This window comes from Pholcus phalangioides, unplaced genomic scaffold, assembly GCF_987345545.1.
Source record: "Pholcus phalangioides strain wild (caught in Gottingen) unplaced genomic scaffold, Ppha-v1.0 ptg000001l_1, whole genome shotgun sequence".
NCBI lineage: Eukaryota > Metazoa > Arthropoda > Arachnida > Araneae > Pholcidae > Pholcus > Pholcus phalangioides.
In genome coordinates this window covers 3,264,917-3,283,425 of record NW_028301594.1, presented here as the reverse complement: position 1 = coordinate 3,283,425, position 18,509 = coordinate 3,264,917, and the positions used below count along the sequence as shown (strand labels likewise).

Below are 18,509 nucleotides of genomic sequence, written 5' to 3'. Positions count from 1 at the left end.
GTATATCACTTTTACACACAGTAACATATAGGAGCCATTTGCGAACGAAACCAAACGTCGTTTAAATGTGAAAGTCTTATAAACGAGGTTTCACTGTATATTGTACTTCTCCAACAGCGGACAAAAGTTTTGGTTCCATGGGTGTCCGTTATCAAGAAGTTCTACTGTATGAATCAAGAGAAATATATATAGCTATATTAGATAATAATTTAATATAGATATGTGAAACTCAGCATGTAGAGTAATTTTTTTTGTATGGAATTGATTGCGATGTTGTAGGACATCTTATTGGTTTACGTATCTACTAATATGTAACGCTGATTAAATTTGATAAATACTTCGCATTGGCCTGTTAAAAAAATCAAACGGAGTAACTCGATATTTTTATTAAATACAATCTGAAATACCGACAAATTTACTGATTATAGGATTCGTCAGCCTATGTAAAATGAACAACCATACATATATATATTTTAAAATGCATCCTTTATCATGCCGTAGGCTGGATTTAATTTATACCTTCTTATAGAATGAAAGAAACCTAAGCGAAAAGGTTCGAACAATCTTTAAAGAATGCTCAACACACTATTCACGCGAAAATAATCCGTGCTTTGATGGTTGAAATGCCAAAAACTCCATTCATTACGAGAAATTATTAACGTTTTTGTTTCGGCAAGCAATAAACATCTGTCTAAAGACGCTCCAGGGAAAAATTAAAATACCAAAAAAACGTAGTACTGGAGTTTTCGGAAAAAGGAAAAAAATCTGTCGGAATATTTGAATAAACGAGGAAACGCGGATTCTAAACACGAGGTAGGTGTGCGCCTAGAAATGATGTGATTTATGAGGTCAAATTTCACGATCTTTACGTACTGAGTAATTTTTCACAGAGGTTTGAGTAATCTGTAGTTTAATTTCCGTGTGGTATTTCAATGAAAGACGTTTTATAATTTCCAACGAAAAAATCTATTTCAGAATTTGATTATTACGATGAAATTTCAAATGGAACGTCTGTCTCTTGTCGGCTGTTATGTAAGCTTATATCATATATTGTATTAGACGTGCAAAACAAGTTTTCAAATTTAAATTTATTCATTTCGTATGCGCAGAAAAATTAAAATTAATTTAGGAAAAACATATTTACCATATAGGGGACAAATTTTTAAATCTTTAAAATGGTTTGAAAAATTGCATTATAATTAAGGAATAAATAAAAAGTATAAAATAAACAAAACATGAAAAAAAAGGGAAGGAACACACAAAATAAACAAGACGAAATTATTGTGAAATTAAAATATGCAAAATAAACAATGAAAAAAAAATTACTCGTACACAACACAAATAAGATTAAATTCTTAATGTATGATATGAATATAGCCCGGACTATGAGCACTAAAAAAAGTGGCGAAATATACACTTAAAAATGCCAAAATGTGCACTTAAAATGCCAAAAATATGCACATAAAATGCCAAAATATGCACTAAAATTTCTAAAAAAGTGAAAAAAATTTATAAATGCGTTACCAAATATGGAAAAATAAGCATTATAATAAACACCACCATACAAAAATAGCTTTTAAAATGCATATTTTCTATTTCTTAGTGGATATTCATTTTCAAAAAATTTATGTATAAACTGCCTATGAAAATAACCTCAACATGTTTTATTTGGGCATATTTTCATTGGATGTAGCTACTCAGTAACGCAACACCATGATCACGAATTCCAGTAACAAAAGAATTTCGACATTATTTCTTAAAAACCAAACACATTTGACATATCTCTTGAAATAACCTTACAATAAAACGGTTGATGTTGGGAAAATATATTTCTTCTCTATTAATTCACTAAATCCCACCTGAGGAAAAAAATCGATGTTGTGAAAGAGTACTATGAGCAATATTTATTTGAAAGATTATAAAAAAAATGCGTTTGTGTGCGTGAGCTTTCGTAAAACTTCAAAAATGCTTCTATTGTATGCATTTGTATGCACTAATAATGAAAAAGGATAAAATATGCAAGTGCATATGCACGTATGCATTTGCATATAATCCGGCCTCTAATGATTAAAAATGGAAAAGAAACAAGACATTAATAAAAAATGTTAAAAAGACACAAAAAGAGCAAATTTTTCTGAATTAAAAAATATACATAATTGTTAAATAGGAAAACTATGATGAAGAGAGAGAGAGAGAGAAATAAACTCTTGCTCTTCCTAAACATCGAAAATAGCCAAATAATCGTCAATTGAAATGAATATGTACGTATATACAGTATATACTCGTGTATAAGCCGAGTTTTTTTGTGGAAAAATTCGTTCCTCAAGTGGGGGGAGGGGGGGGGGTCAGCTTATGTTCCGGTCAGTTTTTGATGAGAAAATATCGACCCCCCGCAATCAGTAGTCATTTTTGTAGCAGTGCTCGAGAAACCGGCATTATTGGTATGGGATATGTTCAAACCCCACAGAACCGATAATGTCAAAGCCGAGGCAAAGAAATCGTAAACATCATTGGCTTTGATACCAAGTGGGTTAACACAGTCTTTAGATGTTAGTATCAACAAGCCTCTCAAAGAAAATCATTTGAGGAATTTGCGGATCGAATGGATGAGTTCCGATGATAAATAAACTACAAAAAGTGGTGCCTTAAAGAAACCTGACATTGGTCTAGTGCGCCAATGGGTACATGAGGCGTGGAATTGTGTTTCCGATGAAATTATCATCCGATCCTTCAAAAAGTGTTGAAACAGCAATGCGATGGACGGAACTGAAGATGATATCCTCTTTGAAAGTGACAATAGCGATGACAGCCCTGATGAGGATAGAAACGAAGATGCCGCACCCCCTATGATGATTTGATGGATTACCATGATCTTGGAAACTCAGAAGAAATGGAATAGAAAGTTTGAATTATTTTCTATTGTAAATTTCCGCAAGCTATTCATTTTGCATGAAAATGTAAGAATTTTTATTCTCTTAAATGCACAGATTTTTTGGGGTCGGCTTATACACGGGTTTTCAATTTATTGGGGTTTTGGTGGTCCTGGGGGTGGGGGCGGCGGCTTATACACGAGTATATACAGTATACTTTTAAATGCCACGTACATGGCCATTTTCTGTATTCCCAGTGCTAATGAAAATTTCTAAGGTATTTTTCTGTGACCTGTGACGTACATTTCTAATTCACATATTGAATAGTCCTCCGAGTTTTGATCATGATTGGAACAAGTCAGAGTAGTACGAAAATCGCAATGCTGTGTTATTTTAACGCAAAACTGAAACACACTTTACATTTTGCGGGTGAAACATGCCAAGTTGACGTTTATTCGCTACTGCAGTCGATACGAATTTCATAAAAACGTTCATCGATCTGTAGCAACGTTTCGCAAAATGTCGCAAATGGAGAGAGTTGAAAGCCTTGTTCGCGTGATGGGTGTTTGTAGATTCGTCACTAAAACCCATAAAGAACTTGCTGGACAACTTCGAGCAACTCAACAAGCCATTTCTAATTGTTTAAACGCAATGGAATCGATCAAGAAAGATAAGAAACGGGTGTCATAATTGGTTTATAAAACACATATATAGCAGGAGCTCTTGACTTTTTTCAGCCGGACCCAAAATCACCAAAAAGATCGTCTTCGCGACCCATGGTACTGTTTATTTTTCGAAACTGGCACCGGCCCCTGTGACCCAATAATTGTATTTATAAGTAAGTTGGTTTATACGACCCATCCAGAAAGCCTCTGCGAATCAAGTTTGGGTCCTAAATCATAAATCAAGAATTCCTGGCTGTAAGTGGATTTGTACAAACCATGTCTGAAGCCCACCTGAAAATCATGTTTCAATCGGGATCCATAGCTCGAGTCCCTGGCTGTCAGTTGATAGAAACGACCAATCTCGGAATGTCCTGCGACCCAAGATTGGGTTGCGACCCATTGGTTAAGGATCCCTGACATATAGAAACAAGGACGAACGTGTCATGGAGTTTTTGCACTTACTAAACACACAAGGAAAAATCGTGAAAATTCGTCACTAATGATGAAAAACAGATATCTACGCTGCAACAATTTCAAACCAAAAATACTGATAAGATCTCACAGAAAAACACCAAAATAGACACCGGAACGTAATATTTGTTCTGAAAACTTATTTTCCTTGCATTCCGTTGAATGCTCGACAGGGTGTGCTCTCGATTACTCTATTATGAGCTGAATCGCTAGAAAAGGGTAGATGTTAGCAAAAATTACTGCGATTGAGCCATGAAAGCGGTCGTGAACGTCCATTCATTGGTAAAAGATTGCGTCACGTGAAATTTCTCCGTGATGACGCTAAGGCACCATGCTTCAAAATCGGTCGAGGCAACGTTAGCATTTTCATGAGTAAAATTATGGTTAATTTTATCTGTAAAAAAACTGAACTTAATTTTTGATTTTTTGATATTTTCTTGAGAACATAATCTACAGGGTACTTGCGTTTTTTTAGTGGATCCTAGTGTATTGGAGTTTGCAGATAGGAGAAGATTGTTGAAACTGGTTTTGTGATGGAATGAGATTGTAAAAACTGGGGTTGCATGGCATTATGAGATCGATTTCACACACACACGATATCATTTCTTGAGATTATTAAAACTGGTTCTATATATATATGATACCATGTGAGATCATATAAAAATCAGTTTCATGATATTATGAGATTGTAGAAAGCGGGTTCAAAATATATCATGGGATTGTTGAAACTAGCTCTGTGTGTGTGTGTGTGTGTGTGTGTGTGTGTGTGATATATATATATACAGGGTGATTATAAAAAAACTATCCCGACATATGGGCCCCTAACTATCATACCATTCACAGAAACTGAATGAAATTTTGGCATAAGGTATTTTGATGTATACGCTCAAGAATGATATGGAAAACAACAGTGTCACTCTAACAGTTACGGTTACAGTGAGAAAATTTCGAAAATATCAAATGGCAACACCAAGTTTTTTGTATTGGAATGCGATCACCATACTGAAAAACACTAAATGGCGTTGGAATGGCAACTGTAGCATGAAAATCACCGGCGGTAGATAGGTTAAAAGTGAGGACAACCAATAAGGACAGAGAAGCAGCATAAAATAAAGCATTTTATTGTGTTTCACAAATTTTCCACATGACTTTGTGGAGGACTAATCAGGCTGGGATGGATCTCAGCCGAAGAAACGGTGTGACGAATGAAACGAACATTAATGCTCTGGTGCACGGCAAAGTCCTTTTTACTTTTTCCTTGCCTAGCTCCGGTGATTTTCGTGCTACAGGTGCCATTCCAACGCTATTTAGTGTTTTTCAGTATGGAGATCGCATTCCAATACAAAAAACTTGGTGTTGCCATTTGATATTTTCGAAATTTTCTCACTGTAACCGTAACTGTTAGAGTGACACTGTTGTTTCCCATATCATTCTTGAGCGCATACCTCAAAATACCTTATGCCAAAATTTCATTCAGTTTCTGTGAATGGTGTGATAGTTAGGGGCCCATATGTCGGGATAGTTTTTTTATAATCACCCCGTATATATATATATAAACTCTGCTAAATTGGTAAAATTGGTTTTAAAATTACACAAAAACTACCAAAATTAGTTGCAAAAATGGATAATTTTGTTTAAATTATAGTTCACTTCACAATTTTTAATTGCTTGAAATATTTTTTTAAAACTTATTTGCATAACCTAATATAAATGATAATTAGCATGTTTGAATAAATGAGCTCACCTCGGTATTCCAATCCCGGAACTAATCCTTCACTGGGATCAAGAAAAGGATGAGCGACAGTAATATCCGCCGAAATGTTGAAAACCACTTCAGTATTATGAAGCGAATCTTCGAAATTCGAGCAGAAACTCAATTCATCCTTGATATCCCCCAGAGTGAGAGCAGCAGAAGTTTGAGTAGTAGTCTCTCTGCTGGTAGATTCGACAAGGGCGGTGTCTGGTCGAAATACAAATATGAGAAAAACCGGAAGATAAAGTTTCATCTTGAAACACGATCTAAGAAACAACATTTTCTATTTATCACATTTTATATCCCGCGAGAAGGGAGAAGGAACAGCCATTTTTCTGCTGCTGCTCTTGTTGTTGATTCGACGCTTCTTTTTCTCTGGAAAGTTTTCTTTTATTGAAGAAAAAGTTCCGGAAAATCCTTTCCGCGAACTCCAGATCCTGATAGTATCTTCTTCTTGCTGCTGCGATGATCATGTTGTTGTTGTTGTTCACTTGAAGAAAAAAGAAGAACACGAAGGAAAGTGGAGAACTCTTTCTCTTTTATGCTCTCCCTTTGTTTGTTTTTGCTTGTGTATATATACGACAATGACGTGATACTCTATTGTACTGCTGTCGATTGTATCTTGTATTATAAATCGTTGTTGTATCATGAACAATTGAGCCTCAGAATGGAATTTTGAATGCCCTTAATACCTTCTTCGATCCATCAGATGAGATCCTTGTAGAATCCACGTGGGATTTGAACGGCATTTCTCTCTCTTTTGTCCGATTCATCTCGCGTTCCAGACTTCCTAGTTACCCTAAAAATAAAACGGATAATTATAATAATGACTCCCACTAATGATGACGTAAAGTTCTTTCAGATTCAGTGACTGTATATATAATGAGTTTCTAAATTAAACACGAATTGATGAAATTCAAGAATTCACAGTGCGATTCCCACGTCAGTGCGATCTATACGTGCATTTTCGGATTTTGCGAGGAAAATGATTCCTGGAATTGATGAATTTCTGAGATGCTCCAATTAAAATTTGAAGGGAAAAAAATGGGACTATACACAGAGAGATGAATTGTGGATTTTCATGGATTCAGTGTTTTGCTACGATACGTACAAATCTTGTGGTAGTATTCACTCACGTGCCAGTGTAAATATGTGAGCCCGAATGGCACAGTGGTAAAGATGCTTGCCTTCCACTATGAAGATTACCATCAAGGTCCATGGGCTCGAATCCGGGCATAGAACATCAGAAGCAAGTTCTTTACTTAGGGCGACCACGGATGGAACCTTCGTTTCCCACCCAATTAAACTGGTAGGAAATTGCCGTCTGGCGATATATGACCGGACTACTAAAGTAGTGTAAATATGTGCATAGTATTTCTCCGTTGTGAAGGGTAATCATGGTTTAGACCGGTGATGGGCAAAATACGTCTCGCGTTCCAGATATATCCCGTTTAGATGTTCTATCCGGTCAGCCGCAGGTTTTAAAATAATGATATAGAAATTTTCGATTTCAGTGTTTTAAAAAAATCAGGCGGGGAGAAGGGGGTGTTCCATTTTCTCATATGCAAAATTCATTTGTGAGAATAAATTGATTTAAAAAATGTTGCATTTGAAAAAAAGCGGAAAACGCCTTAATAAATATGCATAAAGTTATTAGGAATATACGCATATTTTCTTTTATATTTCATCCCCAAAACGTCTATCAAAACACGCAATGTTGGTTCAGGGTGCAGAGTTTTCAAAGATGAATGGGTCTGGAAGTACTTTCTCACAGTTATATAGGATAAACCATTGTATCTCATTTCCAATGAAACCGTGGCAATCTTCAAAGAGTACAACATATCACGCTACTTCACTTCTAAGCATCAAAATTTCTACTATGGATCAATGTCCGAATATGTCTCGCACGCCATAAATTTACATTATTCTTTTTTTTTTGCCCGATCCTAAAAAAAGTTTTCCCATCACTGGTATTTGCGCTTCAATTGTAATGAGATAGTAAGTACCCAACGCAAGGAAAATTGAAAAAATTCAAAATCGTTGGTAAACTGAGCTTTTTGCTCAACGCATTGTCAAGAATACGGCGAAAATTCACAGAGGGCGGAAAAAAAACGAGTTATCGGGAAAACTGTGAAGGGCATTTGGGCTCAAGAAGTGCGTCATCATCATCACGGCCAGACATTAGCTCAGAAAACTTCCACCTAACTGAATAAGATTCTGGTCCAGAGATGGACCGTTCCATCAACGATTCGAAAAAACTAGCATGAAGTGATGATTCTCCCGTTTCCAGCTAAACCACGCTGACGTGAGACAGCATTTCAGCACGCTAGCCGTATCGCAGACCTCACCAATGCTAGAGATTGCCCCGCTCAATATGAATCGGTATGTATACCTAATTAAGAGTAGGCTTGTAATTGTGTGAGTTTCAAATGATACCCATTTTGAGTAGATTTATCAAGGCAGACGTAAAGGTTTTTTCGATGTTTTTGTGGCTTTCAATAAAGAAATCCATAAGGGAACCAGAGTGGGCTTACAGTACGCACAAATGTTGTAGTGGTATTCACTCACGTCTGTGCATTTGGCAGATAATGTAGGTGTAAATATGTGTTTTGCATGAACTATACGACACGTTGGGTTGCATATTATATGTTCATGTTACAAGTTACATTTTCATAGCTTGGATGGAGTCACCGTAAGGATTCAGATAGGTATCTAAATTTCTGATGAAATGGCGATAATGGTCCGTGAATATAAGAACCTCATTTGGTTTGTTAAAGTGACTCACTAGGGGCCGTTGCCGTTCAAGTACTACGTAAAAAAAATTTTAGCGCCATTTTTGATCCCCCTTCCCCATTGTCAGCTAAAGTCAGCGAAAGTCTGATCGGGGGGAAAACTTTTTTAAAATTGGAGATTGGATAGCATTATCACCTCGAAGTTCGAAGACCGCAGAAAATCAACTTCAGCTGACCACCACTGTGCCGCCAACGGGTTTCGAAACCGGATTCTCACGAGATTCCAGCTTGATGCATACTCGATGCCACAATGGCTTTCTCATTCACACTGCTTTACCTAATTCTTCCGCAACATCTAATACAGCATACCTTTTCGTTCTTCTTCTATAAGTCCACTAGAACTGGTTCCATTTGAATACATCCGAAAACTAACACATATTTCGAGGAAAATTTCAGTTAGCATAGCCAACTTCAGGATAATATTGGAAGCCATTAAAAATTCAGAGATTCCATCAACAGTCACGAAAAATAGGAAAAAAAAAGAGCAGCTTTAAATTGTTATAGAATAAATCATAGGTTGCGGAAAAACAAAACAATTCAAATACGAGTGAAAAAACTTCGCAGCACGCCATGTGCAAAAATCCATAACATATATGATGTCCCGTAAATCGTTTTGCGTGGAGGAGAGAGAGAGAGACATAGATGACAACTCCTGCATCGATTGTCGAGAAAGAACACTTTCGTGTTCGGCTCGAAATTGGTCATCTCGAATCGAAAATTACTTCATATGCCAGTCCCGAGCGAGAGAAAGTGAAATGAGTTAGTTTTCTCTCTAGAATTTGTTTGCATTAGATCGATTTTTGTTTGGATCGATTGTGTCGATTTCCCATCGCGTTTAACGAAAAGCACAGTTACAATGAATATTTGTCCGCTTTGTGTGTGTGTGTGCTAAGACACAAAATACAGTATCCATGGATACTTCATGTGTTCTCTGTCTGTGTAATATCGTGTGAACTCTATTTCTATGTCACAGAGAGTGTGTGTGTGAGTTTGATGCATGGAAAGGCGAAAATGGAAAACAATATCAGAATAATGCCTAACACCTAAGAAACTATTGTACAGTGAAACTCGGTTGTAATGGCCGGTGTTGGAATGACACATAAGTTATAATGTCAAAAATTGGTGGTCTTAGCTAAATCCCCCCCCCCATAGAAAATAATGTGACTAACCTTGCTTATAACGTCGATGAAAATGCCCCGAGGTCGGACATTAGGACACGTTTTTTGTCGCTTTATGGCGTTTCTGATACCTAACGATGGAAATAGGATTGATGAGATGGTGCTCTGACGTGCTCCCAATTAACCTCTTCGTGTACAAGCTTTTGGAAACAAATTTATATTATATCTATGTAACACATAAGGGCGATAAATCTGGCAACCTTGTCCTAACCTAACCGCACGTTAGGAAAAGGAAAATACAAATACAAGGCCACAACCGGCGAAATGCCCAAAAAAGGTGCCTATAACAAATATGGATGTCATATATTTCTCTAAGATGCAGCAATCTTATTATAAGTGTAGTAATAAAATCTAAAAACTACATACAGTCCTGCAAGTGCTAATGCGGCCTTTATCTCATCCACCGTCCATCGTAGAGGTATAGTTTCAATTAAAAAATGCTGAAAAGGCGTTCAAAAATTACCCCGAACCAGTTTTGAGAGTGAAAATACAGTGTGTCATAAAATAAAAAGAAATATAAATTTTTATACGGTCCCCCAGTCCTTCTAACTTATTTGAAAGTTGTTGTCCTGTCTCTCGTGAGGCCAAAAAAAAAAAAAAAAAAATCTCCAAGTTTACAATTGCAATATTTGCTGAGATATTCGAATTCTAAAATTGGAGAAAAGTTGGGAAGGCACAGCATAAAATGAGAAAAAGGAGCGTTGCCCGTTAATTTTTGCTGTTTTTTCATAACCTTTCTCCGATATTTGGATTGAAATATCTCAGCGAATATAGCACTCAGAAACATGGAATGTTTTTCTGTTAGCCCTTGAGGAAATACAGGGCAACAACAAGAAAAAGAAACTTCTCTTCTCCGTAGAAAAGGTTGCTATAAAGCTTCTTGATGGTGAAGAGGGAGGAAAGAAAACAAAAAGAACGTGTTTGAATTTATTCCACTGGTGTTTGGACATAATATTACGCCCGTGATCGCAAAGGGGATAACATGATCCGTGTATGCGATTATGATTAATAATTCTCATACTTCCGCCTTTTTCTCATTACAAAAATATCGTGTTTTGTCCGGTTTTTTGGAGAAATTTACTTTAATTATTAATCTGTACTATAATCAGAGGTGAAGGTATTTTGCGTAATTGCGTATGAAAATAAATATGACTAAATATTCATCGCACATACTTTATATCTTATCCCTCCCCCCTCGTGAAATAAATTTTAAATCACTGCGTATACTTTTTTGTCTTGTTTTGTTTTTGCCAAGGGTAATTCGTATGCCATATTTGGTGATTTTCCGAAACAGTTGGTAATAAAACTGTATTAGCTGAGAATTGCTGATATATCTCTTATTTTATGATTCCAATTTCCCATTATTTCCATAAATCATACTTGGTCACCCCAACCATAAGGAAATAATAGCTTCTTGCATAGCATTTAATAGCATCGAATTACATTTTTTTGTCTCGAAAACGGCTACCTCGGTTGTAACGGCAACTTGGTTATAATGACAAAAAATTCTCGGAATCTTCGATGCCGTTATAATCGAGTTTGACTGTAATTATTAAGAGCAAAAACTACAAAGCAGTTGAATTTTTCGATTGAAATACAGTTGTACTCCGTTATAATGATTTCGCGAGAAGATTTGTCGTTATTACCGAGTTGTCGTTACAACCAAGATTTTTTTTTTGACAAAAAATACTGTCAAATCACACACTCTGCATGATATTGTTAATTCATTATCATATATGACAGTATACGGGAAATTGTAATAACGAATGCAGAACATCGCCAAAATTCTCACTAAAAATGTTGCGAATCTTCGGCAAGAATGCCAAACCTTGTATTGCATTATGTAAATCATACGGAGTAACGCTTTCGTTTTTCTGGTTGCTGTAAAGCATATGACATAACCATAAGCATAATCGACATTAATTAAGATTTGAAGATTGACTTGGGCATCTTTGCATTCATTTTCCTCCATTATAACAAGTTACAAAACAATTATCGTTGCATAAAACAAATAACTAAAAACTTCATCTTTCTAGTGGCGCAACTTTCAGTAAAAATTGTTGATTCATAAAGGAGATAGTACGAAAATTGCCAAAATCTGTACCCAAGTCACACCAGTTTACGGTACTTTAAAAATGGAATTTAGTAGAAAGGAAATGCTAAGAAAAATGGCATTGAGCTATGGGTATTATTTCTATTCCTCTGATGTTGTTGTCTAAAGTTATTCTTGAGAAATGCCATCTTGCGTTTTCAGCAAATTGTTTCTTCCTGCAATTTTTCTTAATGTTTGTTTCTCCCTGTCCATGGCTGCCATTTCTTTCGAACTTATTACTAAAGTTGGACGTGATAAATGAATTATTGCCTGTGTTATTTTTCTTTTTCTTTCCTTTCTGTGAAATAACTGAATTGCCTTCGACTGTTTATTACGCGTATTATTACGCTTTTGAAACCTCTGGCGGTATTTTTAAGAGATGATCGATTCGTGTTTTGTATTTTCTTTTGATTTATCTTATATTTAAGATAATTAGAATTTTGATACAATTATTTTCCACGATAAATATATTTATTCCATTTCATAAATTGTTTCAAACTAAGTTAAATGTTTAGAGCAATTTTCTTCTCGGAAGAACTATGCATGCATTTTAGTACAGCTTAATTAATATTTGCATTATTTCTTTTCGTGTAATGAAAATATTTTTCGATTATTTTCGTGGTTAGGAAATTGTTTAAGACCATTTCAAAGTGGTTTTGCGTGTGAGGCACCTATTCAGGAAAGTGGGTTCGCCGTTGAATACTCCAATTGCAATAGCACTGATACTTTTAGACTCAAAAGACCTAAACATTTTCTTGAGATGTTCGGACCCAATGTTCCGGGACTTTGACGCGTAACTTGTGTATATAACTCATTTTATTCATTCTGGTACTGGCGGAATTGATACACTGCATATGTCATTGTAAATATTTCATTACTACGCATATTACTTTACCTATTTATCCTCAAGTAAGATATTATTCATCATTTCATTTACATATCTTCATTTTCATATTCATACAGCGACGCTATTAACATTTAGCATCTTCAGCATCTTACTTATCATATGGTGACTTCACCATCATTTATTCATATTGCATCATATTAGCACAAATAAATAGTTAGCATCAATTACCATCAATATATGATATGCATAAGTTCCTGTGGAGATGGCTGGTAACTCCCTGGGTAAAGATGTATTGCCAGCCACATTTCTTTTCCAAAATTTTCGCCATCGAAGAGATGGTGCTAGGTGACTCTTTTTGAATTGTCATCATCCCTATTCTCTTATACCAACTATGGCTTGAATGTACTACGGCATTTGATTGTCAGAGCAATGATGGAGGGGGGTATGAGCTGTTAAAGTTTCGTCTATGCACCCCGACGTATGAGTGAAAGTTCAAGGTTCAAGGGGTCGTCATCCATATATTTGAACCAATAAAAAGTTCCTAGCAATGTCCCGGATATCGTTGAAAAAAAAAACAAGATAGAGAACACACAGCGATTTTGGCTATAGCAATAATATTGTCATCACACTTTTGCTCAATGATGGCGTGTAGGTCAGCCTGGTCTATCAGGAAGCTTTGTTCGAGTGAACTGGAAATTGGGTGAAGTTATTAGTGCTCAGCATAAAGAACATTTGCGGGAAACTAATCATGGAAAAACGTTGTTGTGAAGAACGTCCAGTTGAGCTGATGATTTTTTTCCCAGGTGATTAATTCAGTCATGTCCAATTTTATAATTTCAATTCTGTTTTATTAATTTCCTTCAGTTGCATCTAATATTTGCTGATGACATCAACCGTTGGTGTTGGCCCGAGAAAATCTGATACGACGTAATCGCCGTTCTCTACCTTGGAAATATTTTACCGCTTTATAATCACAGCCGAAATATTTCATCCAAAGGCAAGTGGAAGAAATTCAATCCAGTCCTATCTCCTCATCATCGCGAAGCTTTAATGTAAAGCCATGACCACACTCGCGTTAAGGCTGGTCCCAATATGTTTCAAGGTTGGTCATGGTCAAGTGGTGTGGCCACTCCACCATTGGCCAATGACCGTCCAACGTTGGAGACTGAAGGATATTGGAAAAGGCGGGTCGAACAGAACGACCAGTGCCTTCAGCATCCAACGCCAGTCAAAAGTGCCGCCTTCCTTCCCAATCTTCAATCCTTCTGGCCACACATTGATCGAAGAACGTCAACAGTCGCAACACGGAGAGTGTTCTGGAAGTAAATATTCACCAAGGAATATTTGGCGCAGCTGGGCTATTTTGTATCCAGTCTATGCCGCTGGTGCTGTGTGGCCCTAGCTTCCCCCCTTCGAATCGAAGAAGTTTTTTTTCCCTTCGTTCTTTCTATACTCCTATTAATGATTTTTTCCCCAAACATATAATGTATCTTTCTACTCTATACACGTCTATCAGTCTAGTCGTAACAGTGATAGCGTTCGGATGCGAAATAGTATATTGTGGCGTTAAAACTTCGTTATGGCTTTCCTCACAGATTTCGCAACAGGCATGATTGTTGGAGCCCGTCTTGCCGGGGCCACAGTAACGAAAACGGCCACCCTTGTTGGTGTCGGGAGAAGTACCGTGTCGACGGTAATGACAGCCTATAGCAAACAGCCTATTAATAAAGATTTTGTCTCATTTCACATGTGTTCATATTAGTTTGTCCAACCCCTGTACATTTTTACTAAGTTTTCATTTCAATAATCGCTCAAATCGCAATAAAATAGCTGTTTAAATGTTTTGTTTATGAATGTAAATTTAATGGTTTTATATACAGAGTAAAATTACTTAATTCCCCTTGCCGTGTTCTACTGACGAACGGTTGTTCTAGTTGCATACTTCTAATTAGGAAAATTAACCACCTAACGTGTCGAACTCGGATACATCATTCATGTTGAAAGGGGTTGTATAGTTATTAAAATTAAAAAAAACATTAACTTCTTATGCGGACACTGTGTCCTCAAACACTCAATAAGAAAGTTGTTGCTCTGTCTCTCCCGAGGCCAACAAAAAATTTCCACGTTTCTAAGTGCAATACAGCAGACATATTTGAATGAAAAATCAGACAAACGTTGGGAAAGAACAGCATAAATCAGGGAAAGAAGCATTGTCCGTTAGCGTTTACCTGTATTTTCCTAACTTTTCTTCTATTTTGGATTTCAAAAAAATATCTCCGTAAATATTGCACTTAGGAACGTTGGATAGATTTTCGTTGTCCTCAGGAGAGACGGGGCAACAACTTTCTGCATGGGCTTTGATCCCAGGGTGTCCGTATAAAATTTTGACTTTTTTTTTCAATAGCTATACAACCCCTTGCAATACGAATGACGTATCTTAGGTCTACATGTTATTTGGATCCTTTTTCTTATGGGAAGTAAGCCTCTAGAATCAACGGTTCGACAGTGAAATGCGACAAAGCGGAATCAAGCGACCAATCTATATATTTTGAATACTGAGAATTTTATTAAAAATTTATGTTGCAGCAAATAACGGGGCAGAATATTTTGATTGCGATATGTTTATTTTTAATTAGATATGTTCGTGACACGGCCCCAGCGACAGATTCATTATTTTCATTCATCTATTTCTCATTGCTTAAATCATACAACAGTTGTGAATAAAAAATCGAGCGCAAACACAAAATCTATTTTTAAAAATATGAAATATATTGAATCTAGACCTTATAAAAATAAAAAAATATAAACAAACATTTCTTTAAAGGTAAATATCAGAAAACATAAAATTATAAACCTTGCAAAATTTAATAATAACGCAATACTGAAATCACTTGTATGTAATCTGTGCATTTATGATCTCTGATATTTATTTTCCTATAAAATTTTGAAGGATTCTACTTATTTTGCAACCCCTCCCCGTAATTGTAAAAATAAACAATACTAGATATGTATTTAATAAAATATTACTGATTTTTATTTAAAACTAGCTGATACCCGGCGACATTGCCCGCCCTGTAAAAAATTTACATATATATAGCTTATTAATTATTTCTTAATCAAAATATTTCTGCATTAAGTAAAAAAAATTACTTTCATTTTTAAATATTTTAATTAAAAACTTCAGGCAATCGCTTGTGGATACACAATATCTTTGGTTTTTCCATCTGGTGTGCAGATATACAAATTTTTGGGATTACCAACACACGAACAGGCGACGAAAAGTTGTCCGTGAGAAATACAGGGCTCAAGTAGGTTGATACCTGCCACTGCTAACGACTGGCCTCGCGCTTTGTTGATTACCATAGCAAAAGCTAAAAGAATCGGGAACTAATCGCTTGAAAGTGAGTGGCATTTCTTCAGTGATAATTAAGATGCGTGGAATGAAGACGTCTTCTCCTTTGGCACATAATTTCTTGAAAGCATTATAGGTACTCCGACTTTGAGGGTCAAGTTTTGAGGTGGCACACCCGGTATATCCAAAGAGTTCAGAAATTCTGCAGGATACAGAACTGCCTGTGCTGAGTCTGTGACAGTGTCAACCGATTTGTAAGATGTGGAGTCTCCCGGAATAATTTTTAGAATTTTTCCGTTGATCTTGTTCACACTCATTTTTCGGTGCCAGAATCGCACTCTCACAAAGCCACTCATGGTTTCGGTGATTTTGTTGAATGTTTGGGAAGACTTTGTCTGCAAGTTCTTGAACTGAGTTTATATATATAATAACTGGCAAAATCCATTTGGGAACGTTATCAGTCCAGTGCTTGGGTCTACGGGAATTCTTCCATTGCCAAATTTGATCAACTGATGTGAAAATGATAGCAGTGCTGAGTCATTTTGCAGTTGAACTCGCATGTTGGTGGATAATGATAATTTTTTAGCTTCGTGCCAGAGTGTTGATGTCCTAACAAACTCGAGGCGACCACCGATAGACAGCACCTTCACTTCCAACCCATCTTACTAATGGCAGTAAATTGCAATGTAGCGATATGGCCAGAGTTGGTGTTCGGTGAAGTAGAGTGCTGATGATTTGAGGCAAGCATTGAGTTCATCAGCTGGCGTAGAACATTTTTATTCCCTGTTTTATCGTCGTAGTTGTTGTTCTCTGTTGTTAGCGACGTCAGATGTCCAGCTTCTGCAGCGAATATTATTCAAACTCCTTTTAAGCACTTTTTAAATTGAAACTATACCTCAACGATGGGTGGTTGATCAGATAAAGGCCACATTAGCACTTACAGGACACCCTGTGTGCATGCAAGCAAAAATATCTGGCGCTTCCAGGGTTTTCTTCAATTACTGGGAGTATTGGAAAAGAGCCAAACCATTATAAAGGAATAAACTGTAATGGTGGCAGCGTTAAAGATGTGACAAACCATTGTAAAGACATATACACGTCTGAAATGCATTGTTGGGAACCACGGCAACCAAAGTAAATGTTCCGAAAGTAATTGTTGAGGCCCCAAAACCATTGTTGCCCGGCAGTTTTTCGCTCATTTCGGGCATTTGCCCAGCTCTGACGAAATTTTAAAGTAGCCTACGGTTCAATCCCGGACCTGTTTGGTATATATGCAAAATCTGGCGACGATCGGTCTAAAACTGTAGATTTGTATAAAGAGCATACATACATACATACATACTTTCACATTTATATATAAGATAAAATTAGAGAGTCATTTAAATATTTTGAAAACTTACAAAAGTTTTTAGTAACGTATTGTCGAAATACTGCATTAAATTGATATTTTTGCAAATTGGGCTACGTCATTAGATGCGCTAATGAATGTTGTATGAAGAACAAACATAACATTTGAATTAGCGAAATTAAACAATAGGAATCGGAGTAAAAACTTAAAAAATAATAATTAATTAAAAAGAACAAAAAAACAAGTTTTTTCAAATAAAACGTTTATTTACGAACTCGTTTAAAATACGTTTAGCATTATATCGAAATTAAAAAAATTATAACAAACTTTTTATCATTTTTACTCATTAATGCGAATATCTATAGAAATCGTGACACTATACCATTAATTATGCGGTATTCGTAACAACACATAAAGAATATACAATACATACGAATTCTATAATTATTGAATTTCTTTTATATGGACATCTTTTTTCCAGCCACCTCGTTGGGCAATTTTCTTGTTGTGGCCTTTGTGTTTGTAATTTGTATTTTTGAGATGTGATACAGTCGTTAAAAACTATAACATTTTTTTTGTCTTTCAAATTCTATTCAGACGTGGTGGAAAAGTTTCAAAAATGTTTTATATAGTTTTGTAACTAGCTATAATGGGGAAATATACGCGTAAAAAGCTTTTAAAGTGAACCATAATGGGAAGAAGAAGAAGAAAAAACCCCATTTAAATACGGTTCTGAGGAAAACCGTATTCAATGGAATTCCACAATTTTTGCAATAGTTTATTTATTTTAAATTTTATGTATCGTGGTATGTGTAAAGTGTCATTTTTATGTTTATTCGTGGAAGAATATCGCTTACATACTGTTAATACATTGGAATATTCAAGAAATTAATATATCGATTCCTCTCTTTTTTTTCCCCTTGAAGTTCACTTAGGAAAAAAAGGCCTTTACAAATACAAATACAACGCCACAACAGGCAAAATGCCCAACGAGGTGGCTGATAAAAAGATGCCCATAAAAATATGGATGTCATATATTAAAAAAAAAACAGCAACCCAATTAAAAATGCAATTAACACAAATTATAAACAATAATGGCCTTGAAAGCAAATATAAGGCCACAAAATGCAAAATGCCTAAC

At 35.9% G+C, this 18,509-nt stretch overlaps 1 protein-coding gene across 2 annotated transcripts in view; it reads right to left on the bottom strand.

Annotated features, from left to right (window-relative positions):
- LOC149089690 (uncharacterized) overlaps window positions 1–18,509 on the bottom strand; it is a 184,354-nt gene that overhangs the window by 155,161 nt on the left and 10,684 nt on the right. For both annotated transcript variants that reach the window (XM_089237907.1, XM_089237989.1), the window contains exon 2: window positions 5,751–6,558. In XM_089237907.1, coding sequence (XP_089094033.1) covers window positions 5,751–6,039 — 289 coding nt within the window. In that variant the 5' untranslated portion in view covers window positions 6,040–6,558. The remainder of the gene's footprint in view (window positions 1–5,750; window positions 6,559–18,509) is intronic.